General features: G+C 42.4%; 1 protein-coding gene across 2 annotated transcripts in view; it reads left to right on the top strand.

Annotated features, from left to right (window-relative positions):
• Clip4 (CAP-Gly domain containing linker protein family member 4) overlaps positions 1–12,047 on the top strand; it is a 68,558-nt gene extending 56,511 nt beyond the window's left edge. For both annotated transcript variants that reach the window (XM_045149444.1, XM_045149443.1), the window contains exons 15-16: positions 4,856–4,928; positions 11,415–12,047. In XM_045149444.1, the coding sequence (XP_045005379.1) occupies positions 4,856–4,928; positions 11,415–11,736 (395 nt within the window). In that variant the 3' untranslated portion in view covers positions 11,737–12,047. The remainder of the gene's footprint in view (positions 1–4,855; positions 4,929–11,414) is intronic.
• Positions 12,048–12,418: the final 371 nt, after the last annotated feature.

Genomic DNA, 12,418 nt, shown 5'->3' with positions numbered 1-12,418 from the left:
CTTCTCCCTCTCTGTCTCCAATAAAGAAATAAAAATAAACCAGAAAAAATTAAAAAATATTTATTTATTTGAGAGAGAGAAAGAAGCAGAGAGAGGGAGAGAGAGAATGGGCATGCCAGGGCCTCTAGCCACTGCAAATAAATTCCAGATGCATGCACCCCTTTGTGCATCTGGCTTATGTGGGTCCTGGGGAATTGAACCAAGGTCCTTTGCCTTTGAAGGCAAATGCCTTAACCACTAAGCCATCTCTCCAGTCCCTGTTTTGTATATTTATATATTTATTTTTGGTGTTAATGTAATTTTTTAAAACTTTTTTCTTTCCTTTTCTTGTGCCTCTCCTTGCTTTCCTCTCCCCTCACCTCCTGAAAGAGTCCCATTATGTAGTCCATGCTGGCCTCAACATCACAGTTCTCCTATTGCAGCCTCTCATATGCTGAGTTGTAGGATTGAGCCACCAGGCTGTGCTTGATACTGCTTTTATAATAATCCCTTTAACCTTATACCAGCTTTGTTTTGGTTAATATTTACCCAGTGTTTCTTTCCTGTCTATTGACGTATGTCTTAAATACTGTAGTTTTACTTTAAAAAAAAATAACACCTGATAGTCCTTGTCTTTTAACTGGAGAGTCTCACCCATTTTGGCTTTATTGATCTATAACATTCAATGTAATCTCCACTTATAATTTATTGTGATATTGGGTTTATTGATAATGATATTCTTTATGCTTTTATTTGCCTTCTCTTCAGTTTTTGGTACATTGTAAGTGGAAGTTCTTTCTTGACTTTACTATGGTTATACTCTCACTGTGTGTTTTTCCATGCCATCTACTCTCCCTTCTCATATAAAAGTTGCCCTGGGAATATACTTCTTAGTAATTAGTCTAGGTTATTGCATAAAGCTTACAGTTAATCATTCCTACCCACCCCAGATAATAGTGAACCCTTAGAAGTTGAGCAGTCTTGTTTCTCTTCTCTTTTCTTCACAAACTTAGCATTATCATAATACTTTTGTGTAGTAAAACTTGCTTAACTTGCATGTTTAGCAATGCCTTTTCTCATCAATTGTCATAATTTATACTTTGCTTGTGCCTCATGTAGGCTCACTCAGTTATTTTGTCCTGGGATGGTTTTACTGGGTGTAGAATTATAGGTTGAGGTTTGAAAAGATTTTTTCCTGCACAGTGAATTTTAGGCTGGAAAAGATTTTCTCCTGTACTCTGCCATCTTTTCAGTTGCTCTCTAGCTTCTCTCACTGATGGGAGTTAGGAGCTTCTTTATCCATGTCGCCGTCCTTCCTTCGTGCTGTGTGGCTGCGTTAGGATGTGTGTAGGCAGAGGCTTCCTTGTTCCTCCTTTCAGAGGGCATGGCTCCTCTGGGATCGGGAAGTTTGCACCTCATCAACTCTACCAAATTCTTACCCATTACACTGTGCTCCTTGCTCTTTCCTGTCTCTGTGTGGCATTCTGATTAGTTGTATGTTGAACTCTGCATTCTCTTTCCCATGCTTCTCTTATACTTGTCATAGTGTCCTTGTGGATTGCATGTTAGATGTTCTCAGAGTTTTACCTCTGCCTCTTCTTTTTCTTGTCCTCCTCCTCCTCATTTTTCGAGGTAGGGTCTCACTGTAGCCCAGGTGGACCTGGAATTCACTATGGAGTCTCAGGGTGGCCTTGAACTTACGGTGATCCTCCTATCTGAGTGCTGGGATGAAAGGCATGTGCCACTATGCCCAGCTTTTACCTCTGCTTCTTGATTCTGTCTTCAGCTATGTTTATTCTGCTTAATCAACTCAGAATTTATTCTAAAAATTTCTTTCTTTTGGGCTGGAGAAATGGCTTAGTGGCTAAGCACTTGCCTGTGAAGCCTAAGGACCCAGGTTTGAGGCTCGATTCCCCAAGACCCACATTAGCCAGATGCACAAGGGAGCACATGTGTCTGGAGTTCATTTACAGTGGTTGGAGGGCCCTGGCATGCCCATTCTCTCTCTCTCTATCTGTCTGCCTTTTTCTCTCTGTCTGTCACTCTCAAATAAATAAAAAATAAAAAAAATTCTTTCTTTCATTTCTTCCTTCTTCCTCTCCCCTCTCCTTCCTTCCTTCTCTGTTTCTTCTCTCACTTCCTACCTTCCTTTTCTTTTGAGAGGGTCTCTAGCCCAGAATTCTTCAAATTTACTATATATCTGAGAATGACCTTGAGGTCCTTATCATCCCACCTCTACCTCCAAACTACTAGGTGTGTGCCACCATGCCAGTTCAGTTCCTGCAGGGCTAGGCCTACAGGTGTGTGCCACCATGCCAGTTCAGTTCCTGCAGGGCTAGGCTTACAGGTGTGTGCCACCATGCCACCATGCCAGTTCCTGCAGGGCTAGGGATTTACTCAGGGCTTTGCGCATGCCAGGCAAACACTCTAGTAACTGAGACACACCTCCAGCCTTAATTTCTGTTTTTCTTTTGTAAATCTCATGACAGTCAGTTATTCTTCTTTTATGTCTTTTATTATTCTTTTATGTCTCTAAACATTTAGATATAATCCATTATTTGGTGTTAACTAATTCATTGTCTAAAGTCTTTGTGAATTTGAGTCAGTCATCTATTTCTGTTGAGCCTAGCTTATAAATTTTGTAATCTATTATTGTGAGATGCTTTTTTATAACTAAGAATGTTGAAGATGAGAATTCTTGGAAGCCTGGGTTGATGCCTGTAGACATTATATTTACTTCTGCTACTTGCCTAGAAGTATTCCCAACCAGGGAATACTTTATCTTCTCTGCAGGGCTTTTTAATATTACACAGAAAGCATGAGTTTGTTCATGGTCATAGACTCCTAGAGTAGCAACTGTAATCGTTTGTGATCCATCCTTCTGTAGTCATGAGGGTGATCCAAACTTATGTAGTCATGAGGGTGATCCATCCTTCGGTAGATGTGAGGGTGATCCATCCTTCTGTAGTCATGAGAGTGATCCATCCTTCTGTAGTCATGAGGGTGATCCATCCTTCTGTAGTCATGAGGGTGATCCATCTTTCTGTAGACATAAGGGTGACCCATCTTTCTGTAGACATGAGGGTGACCCATCCTTCTGTAGACATGAGGGTGATCCATCCTTCTGTAGACATGAGGGTGATCATCCTCTGTAGTCATGAGGGTGATCCATACTTCTGTAGTCATGAAGGTGATGCATCCTTCTGTGGACATGAGGGTGACCCATCCTTCTGTAGACATGAGGGTGATCGATCCTTCTGTAGTCATGAGGGTGACCCATCCTTCTGTAGTCATGAGGGCGATCCATCCTTCTGTAGACATGAGGGTGATCATCCTTCTGTAGTCATGAGGGTGATCATCCTTCTGTAGACATGAAGGTGACCCATCCTTCTGTAGTCATGAGGGTGATCCATCCTTCTGTAGACATGAGGGTGACCCATCCTTCTGTAGACATGAGGGTGATCCATCCTTCTGTAGTCATGAGGGTGATCATCCTTCTGTAGACATGAGGGTGATCCAGTCTTCTGTAGACATGAAGGCGATCCATCCTTCTGTAGACATGAGGGTGATCCATACTTCTGTAGTCATGACGGTGATCCAGTCTTCTGTGGACATGAGGGTGATTCATCCTTCTGTCAACATGAGGGTGTTCTATCTTTCTGTAGTCATGAGGGTGATCCAGTCTTATGAATTACGAGGTGATCCAGTCACTCTCTTGTCTTCATCAGACATGGTTTATTTTCTCATCTAGACTGACATGGAGCAGGCATTTCCTCCCCAGAGCTCTCTGTGAGAGTCCCTTTGGAAAAGTCCATGCTGCTTGCTTCCTTTTCTGTATCCTGTGCAGCCAGTGTACTGTGAGCCTAAGGCCTAGGATTGAGTAGAAATCTGGTATGAATGATGCTCAGTTCCTGTGCTGCAGGTTACCTCACCTGGCTTCTAGTTTTGTTTTAATCTTGTTGAAATTGAGGTTTTTTAAAGGCTGGTGATTCATCTCAGTGCTAGCGTGTATACCTACCTTATAAGGCCTCTGGTTTGATCCTTCCAGTGCACTAAGAATTTATCAGCTCAACAGTGCAGTTTTAAAAGTTACAGTTGTTCGGGGGCTGGAGAGATGGCTTAGCCGATAAGCGCTTGCCTGTGAAGCCTAAGGACCCCAGTTCAAGGCTCAATTCCCTAGGACCCATGTTAGCCAGATGCACAAGGGGGCACACCTGGAGTTCATTTGCAGTGGCATGCCCATTCTCCCTCTCTCTATCCACCTCTTTCTCTCTTTGTCACTCTCAAATAAATAAATAAAAATGAACAAAAAAATTAAAAAAGGTTATAGTTCTAAATTTTAGTTGCTTCAGTCTGGAGATTTGTTCTTCCATCTAGAAATCCTATTCCTCTTAAAAACATTTACTTTTCTTGAAGTCCTTTTTTTTCAATTCCATTATTTGGATATGGCAAAGATAATGAGCATTGCAGTTTATTGTTCAATTTTCTAGACATGGAGAATCTTTAATGATACTGTCTTTACAAGCATTTTTTCATATGCTGTTCAAGATTGTGATAGTCATCATATGTAGCCATAAGCCTTATTAGCTATACTTCAGGATCATTTTACTTTCAAGAAATAATTTACAGAAAACCCTGCAAAGCCAGGTGATGATTGTAATTGACTGGTGTATGAGCAGAGCTTGCTCAGAAAGGACAAGGTGAAAGGTTGTCCAGAACCCAAACCTGGAATGTTCTGTGCAAGTCGTTGCCTTCCTTTTTCGAAAGATATTTGAAGTACTCAAACCTTTGCAGAAGAAATAATAAGAAGTTTTCAGTTTTCAGGACTAAGAAGTGTGGTTTGCTGTTCGTCTTCTTACGTGGCCTTTCTGTGCAGGTTTCAGGAGAAGTTTCAGCACGGCGTCTGCTTCTTCCCAGAAAGAGATTGACAGGAGAAACGCCTTTGCCAAGTGAGTATTGAGAAGAGGTGGAAGAACGTCCTTCGCGATGAGCATGCCGGGATTCTGTGACAGAAGAAAAGTGGATTTTGTATCTTGTGTGCTGCTCGGTGGAATTTTAATGTGTGAGAGCGAAGGTGTGATTGGTGCATTGAGTACTTCCTCCCCAATTTACAAGTTCAATTAAAAATGTCACACATGACTAAAAAGAGTGCAGTGCATAGTTTCTCTTCTAAGAGGTTAGTAGTGTTAATAAAAAAAAATGGAGGAATCGATACTTTGTGTTCTCATTGAGTAGGGTGGATAGATTTTAAACTCTTATTTACTGACTTAGATTTGTTTTAATATGCTTAGGGATACATGAAAACATGTCAGGCCTGCTGCGTATGGTAGTCTGAAAGATCTATTTTTCAAATGCTCCCTCTTCCCTTTGCAGAGTGTAACACTGCTCCAAACCATCGCCCATTCTCAAAGTTTTGAAGTTGGTCTGTTCGTTTGAGTAGCTGGCAGAGTTTGAGGGCAGTAACTTTATGCTCCAGTTTATTGGAGGTACTCAAACGTTCTTGGGCAGAATGGGAGACATTGCTGAGAAGAGGCAACCAGGAGAATATGAAGGATTCTGAAGGGAGAGCAGTGGGAATCGGTGCAAGGGGAACAGCTCAGAGAAGAGGAGGGAAACCACGAAGCCCCTGGAAGGGTGTGAGGGCGGGGAAGCTGACCTGCAGATGGACAGACAGATAGCAAGCCCCATTAGTCTACTACAGAAGTAAAGAAATGAAGCTTTGCTAGTACTTATGGATCGAGTCTAGAACCTGTTTAAAATATAATCAATTTTTTTGTTTTTTGTTTTTCGAGGTAGGATCTCACTCTAGCTCAGGCTGACCTGGAATTCACTCTGTAGTCTCAGAGTGGCCTCGAACTCATGGCAATCCTCCTACCTCTGCCTCGGAGCGCTGGGATTAAAGGCATGCATCACCATGCCCGGCTGTATAATCAATCTTAAATGATTCATGCATACAGAGCATATGACCAAAATGTTAGGCACTCAAGTTCTGATGAAGTAAGTATTTTGATGTCTTCATATTTTCCTCCCATTACGATGGTCTTGTGAAGGTAGTGCCAGGCACTGTGAGGCCATTTTGTGTCTGGAAGAGTAGATTGTAAGTTGTTCTACCCTTCCTTTGGCTCTTACATTCTTCCTGCCACCTTTTCCGCAATGGACCCTGAGCCTTGGAAGGTAGGATAGAGAGTTTTCAGTGCTAAGCACTCCTCTGTCACTTGTTTCCAGCACTGTGATGCCTTCTGAATCATCCCAGAGGTCACAGCTATCTGAAAAGAGAAGCTTCTCTAACCAAAAGTGAGAGTAGCATTAACATATGGATATGAACATTAAGACACGTGCTTATCCAGGCAGCTTGATGTGCATAATCTATGCGTGTAGCCAGACACCAGCAGACGTGACACCACTAGGAGTCATGACTCCCCCGTCCTAAGTTTTCAGTATCAGGCGCGAATTCCCGCCTGTGGAGCTGGCCTCCAGTCCAATTAGAGAACCGTTGGTTTTCCCCATACAGATATGCCACTAACACCCATTGGCTCATTTGGCCTGGCTAGCCCAACCTAAGGCTTGCAGTGTCCACTGTTTTTTTTTTTTTTTAATCTCCACTAATGACTTCTGTCTCCCATGGAGATGCATGCAGTGTAGCTTTATCCAGATTTCTGTCATCCGGTCTACAGGAAGGAGGTTTTCAGCTCAGCTTCAGCAGGATTTCTCAGGACCTTGCTGCCCAGACATGTGGAGTTTTTAACTTTTTCACACAGGCTCTCATGTAGTCCAAGCTGGCCTGGATCTCACCACAAAGCCCAGGCTTCTGGCTGCTGAGATTACCATACCCAACTCCTTATTTTTATTTTATTTATTTATTTTTGAGGTAGGGTCTCACTCTAGCCCAGGCTGACCTGGAATTCACTCTGTATTCTCAGGTTAGCCTCAAACTCATGGCGATCCTCCTACCTCTGCCTCTCAAGTGCTGGGATTAAAGGCGTGCACCACCATGCCCAGCCATCATTTCATTTATTTTTTAAGGAGAGAGAGGGAGAGAGAGAGAAAGAAGAAGAGAGTTGCCACGCCAGGGGCCTCCAGCCACTGCAATTGAACTCCAGACATTTGCACCACCTTGTAAGCATGTGCAATCTTGAACACTTGAGTCACCTTGTATGTCTGGTTTATGTGGGACCTGTAGATTCAAACATGGGTCCTTAGGCTTCTGAGGGAAATACTTTAACCGCTAAGCCATCTCTTCAGCTCCTCATTTTCATTTTGTTTTTTCGAGGTAGGGTTTCCCTCTAGTCCAGGCTGTCCTGGAATTAACTGTGTAGTCTCAGGGTGGCCTCAAACCCTCAGTGATCCTCCTACCTCTGCCTCTCAAGTGCTGGAATTAAAGGCGTGCGCCACCACGCCCAGCCTCATTTTAATTTTTAAGACAAGGTCTTATTGTATATCTCAGACTGCCTGGAACTCATTGAATAGCTCAGGCCGACCTTGAACTCACGATCTTTCTGTGTCAGACTTCTGAGTGCCAGAATTAGATGGGTGTCTCATCACACCTGGCTCAAAAAACATTTTTAATTAAAATTCTCTCACTCATTGTCAGGAGTTGCTTAGAATCCACTCAAGAACCCCAGCTTCCTAACTATAAAATCAAAGTCCTCTTGCTTTTTCTTATTGGGTGGCCAACAGGAATGAGTAAGATATGCTTGTGATAGTATATTTAAAAATATGGAGAATGAAGAAAATGTAAAGCAAGTAGGACTCAGATTTTGTTGCTAGTAAGAGCCCATGTTGTTTGGGTAGCGGGGTTGGTACCTCATGTCTGTTAGTCAATGGGGAGAAACAGTTCTCTTTTTTTGATGTGTGTGTGTGTGTGTGTGTGTGTGTGTGTGTGTGTGTGTGTGTTTGTGTAGGCCAGAGATAGATGTCAGGTGTCCTAAGTCACTCTCCACTTCATTGTTTTGAGAGTCTCTCACTGGACCTAGAGCTGGCTAAATGAGCTAACCAGTAAGCCCCAGGGATCCACCTTCCTCTGCTTCCCCTCTGTGGGATTACAGGCTTGAACCACCACCTCCGGCACTTTTACGTGGGTGCCGGGCAGCTGAGCTCAGGTCCTCATGCTCATGTGGCAAGTGTTTTTCCCACGGAGCCAGCTTCCTGCCCGGAGAAAAGTTTCTTTAGGAGGCAAAGTGCCCTGGCACTGAGAGTGGATCATTTCAAGTAGCCTTGGTGTTTTCCACATGACCTCATGGAAGGTCTCTGATCAGAAGGCAACAAGATCCACAGGATGTTTCTATTGTGAGTGTCAGGATCAGACAGTAGAGAGAGCCCCGTGAGACGGCGTGGACAGTGGAGGGCACTGAGTACAGTACAGACTGTGGGAAAGCTATGGGGGATAGTATGGATAGTGGGGGGCACTGGGTGCAGTATAGACTTGGGGGAAGGTACAGGGGACAGTATGGGCAGTGGAAGATGTCAGAAGGAGTGTGGGTAGTGGAGGAAGCTATGGGGGACAGTATGGACAACGGAGAGCACTGGGAGACAGTATGACCAGTGGAAGAAGCTATAGGAGGAGACAGTGTGGACAGTGGATGAAGTTACAGAGATGGACAGAGGAGGAAGCTATGGGGACAGTGTGGACAATGGAGGAAGCTATGGAGTCCAGTGTGGGCAGTGAAGACAGCAATGGGGCAGTGTGGACATTCTAGGGAGCTGGACCGGCCTGGGTTGAATTCACTGGTGAGCCTCAGATAGTGTTTTTGCAAGTCAGGTGGGCAGAGGATGCATTATGGAACATTGTAAGAAATGTGTGTGGGGAAAAGGTAAGGATGACTGTTGTGGGCAGACAGAGCCCTCTAATGCTGGTAGGAGAGGGTACAAATCAAGCTCATGGGTGGCAGAGAACTCTATGTGTCTACATTATCTAAATTTGTTTTTCAAGGCTGGCGTTTGTAAAGTTATTTTCATGTAAGGAAGCATGTTAAAGTGAATAAAAAGTAATTTTAATTTACTACATCGAAATGCTAGTTTCCTTTGGTTACTTTATCATCAGTATTAATAGTGCTTAAATCATTATGAGTGTATTTTTCTAATTGTTCTTTTACTGAAATCATGTCTCTATAATTGTAAATTTCAAATGAAATCTTAAATCTAGATCAGGTTAATGTTTAGTCAAAGGAGAAAACTTCTTTTTAGAAATGTTAAAAGCGTGTGTGTGTGTGTGTGTGTGTGTGTGTGTATTTTTTTTTGAGGCAAGCCCAACAGACTGGCCTTTTTTTTTATAAAAAAAATTCCAGACAGACAGAGAGAGAATTGGCATGCTAGGGTCTCCAGCCATTATAATCAAACTCTACTGCTAAGCCATTTCTTCAGCCCATAATGTATATTTCTGTTTTCTTTTTCTTTCTTTCTTTCCTTTTCTTTTTTGGTTTTTCAAGGCAGAGTCTCACTTAGTCCAGGCTGACCTGGAATTCACTATGTAGTCTCAGGGTGGCTTGAAACTCATGGCAATCCTCCTACCTCTGCCTCCTGAGTGCTGGGATTAAAGGTATGCACCACCATGCATGGCTAAAATATATTTTTATTTTTTATTTACTTTTTATTTTTTGGTTTTTTTTTTTGCTTTTTCTTTTTTTGGCTTTAATTTTTTTAAAATTTTTATTAACATTTTCCATGATTATAAAATATATCCCATGGTAATTCCCTCCCTCCCCACCCCCACACTTTCCCATTTGAAATTCCATTCTCCATCATATTATATTTTTTGGTTTTTTGAGGTAGGGTCTCACTCTAGCCCAGGCTGACCTGGAATTCACTATGGAGTCTCAGGGTGGCCCCCGAACTCACAGCAATCTTTCTACCTCTGCCTCCCAAGTGCTAGGATTAAAAGCGTGCTCCACCATGCCCGGCTTAAAAGTATATTTTTCTTTTTGTTTCTATTTCATTAATTTCTGCCCTAATCTTTATTATTTCTTCCCGTCTACTAATTTTTGGTTTGCCTTGTTCTTCTTTTTCCAAGGCTTTAAGGCAAAGCATTAGGTCGTTTACTTGCGACCTTTCTAATTTCTTAATATAGGCACTTAAGGCTATAAATTTACCTCTTAGAACTGCCTTCATTGTGTCCCAGAGATTTTGGTATGTTGTGTTCTCATTATCATTTGACTCTATAAATTTTTTGATTTCCTTTTTGATTTCTTCATTGACCCACTCATCATTTAGTAGTGTATTGTTTAGTTTCCATGATTTTGTGTATGCTCTATAGCCTTTCTTGCTACTGATTTGTAGTTTAATTCCATTGTGGTCAGATAGAATGCAAGGAATTATTTCAATTTTCCTGAATTTGTTAAGATTTGCTTTATGTCCTAATATATGGTCTATTTTAGAGAATGTTCCATGTGCTGCTGAAAAGAATGTATATTCTGCAGCCTTTGGATGAAATGTCCTGTATATATCTGTTAGGTCCATTCCTTCTATGACCTCATTTAGTCCAGATGCCTCTCTGTTTATTCTTTCCCTGGATGACCTGTCAATTGATGAGAGTGGGGTGTTAAAGTCACCAACCACCACTGTGTTTGGTGTTATCTGTGACCTTAGTTCTAATAGTGTTTGTTTGACGAATTTGGGAGCCCCCATGTTAGGTGCATATATGTTTAGGATTGTAATGTCCTCCTGTTGGAGTGTGCCCTTAATCAATATAAAGTGACCTTCCTTATCTTTCTTGACTAACGTCGGACTAAAGTCTACCCTGTCTGATATTAGGATAGCAACCCCTGCTTGTTTTCTAGGCCCATTTGCTTGAAACACCGTCTTCCAACCTTTCACCCTAAGATAATGTCTATCCTTTGTAGAAAGGTGAGTTTCTTGGAGACAACAAATTGTAGGATCCTGCTTTTTAACCCAGTCTGCAAATCTATGTCTTTTTGTTGGGGCATTGAGACTGTTGATATTAAGAGATATTATTGAAAGGTGTGTATTTATGTTTGCCATTTTTGTGTGTGTGTGTGTGTGTTACTGGTTCTATCTGTGCTCTCTTCTGTTAACTGGTATTTGAGTATAGCTTGTTTTTTCTAGGTTCCTTATATGTGTGCTTTTCCTTTTGTTCAGCATGGAGGATTTAAAAGTATATTTTTAATACTGCTATTTAGATTTTTTTTCTTTGTATTTTTGAGGTAGGGTCTCACTCTAGCTCAGGCTGATGTGAAATTCCCTATGTAGTCTCAGGGTGGCCTGGACCTCATGGAGATCCTCCTACCTCTGCCTCCCGAGTGCTGAGATTAAAGGTGTGCGCCACCACGCCCGATTAGAATTTTTAAGATATGAAGTTGTGGTCATCAAATATCGTCTTGTGAATTAGAACAATGAATTTGAGTCTGGCAACAGAAATGGAAAAGTCGAATCGTGTGGCGTTGATACCTAAGGGCTGTTCTCGCTCTCTCCCCTCTGGACAGGTCAAGGACTGCTCTGCGCCGTAGCTGGAGCAGTGCCACGACAGCAGGTGGCCTCGAGGGGACTGCAAAGCTTCGCGAGGGCTCTCAGGTCCTGCTCACGAGCTCTAATGAGATGGCTACTGTTAGGTACGTGGGCCCCACGGACTTTGCTTCAGGTATCTGGCTTGGACTGGAGCTCCGGAGTGCCAAGGGGAAGAACGACGGCTCTGTGGGTGACAAACGCTACTTCACCTGTAAGCCAGATCGTGGGGTGTTGGTTAGACCGAGCAGAGTGACCTGTCGGGGGGTTAGTGGATCGAAGCTCGTGGGTGAGAGTTGCTGAGTTACACTTCTGAAATACTGAGCTTATATGCGTGTGTGTGCATAGATGTCTATGTATGTATATATCCATGACAAAGGCTTATTTTATTTAGCTGTTATTTAAAACTTGATATGTCGCATATAGCTATTTCATAAGATATAACAATTCAGACTCAAAGGCCACAAATATGAGATCTAGTGATCGTGATTCATTTGAAAACAATTTGAAAATAAGCACTTTTAGGCACACAAAGTGGTACATGCGTCTGGAATTTGTTTGCAGTGGCAAGAGGCCCTGGTGTGCCCATTCTACCCCCACCCCCCAACTGTCTCTGCTTGCAAATAAAATAAAATTAGTAGCTGGGCGTGGTAGCGCACACCTTTAATCCCAGCACTTGGGAGGCAGAGGTAGGAGGATCGCTGTGAGTTCAAGGCCAGCCTGAGACTACAGAGTGAATTTCAGGTCAGCCTGGGCTAGAGTGAGACTCTACCTCAAAAAACCAAAAAATAAAAGCAATAAATAAATTTTTTTTTTTTAAAAAAAGCACTTTTAAAGGCTTTTAAAACTTCAGATCTGGAGAAAGTTCTGGGTCTCAGAGAAAGGATGTGCCACTAGGTGATGAACTGATCCTCACTTGCTCATTGTTTCAGTTTTGCACATAATGTGGGTTTCATAGTGCCATCGATGTGAAAGTTTTCACTTG

The sequence above is a fragment of the Jaculus jaculus genome, chromosome 5, assembly GCF_020740685.1.
Source record: "Jaculus jaculus isolate mJacJac1 chromosome 5, mJacJac1.mat.Y.cur, whole genome shotgun sequence".
Taxonomy (NCBI): domain Eukaryota; kingdom Metazoa; phylum Chordata; class Mammalia; order Rodentia; family Dipodidae; genus Jaculus; species Jaculus jaculus.
Note: the sequence above shows the minus strand (reverse complement) of the source record. Positions and strands in the feature narration are given on the sequence as shown.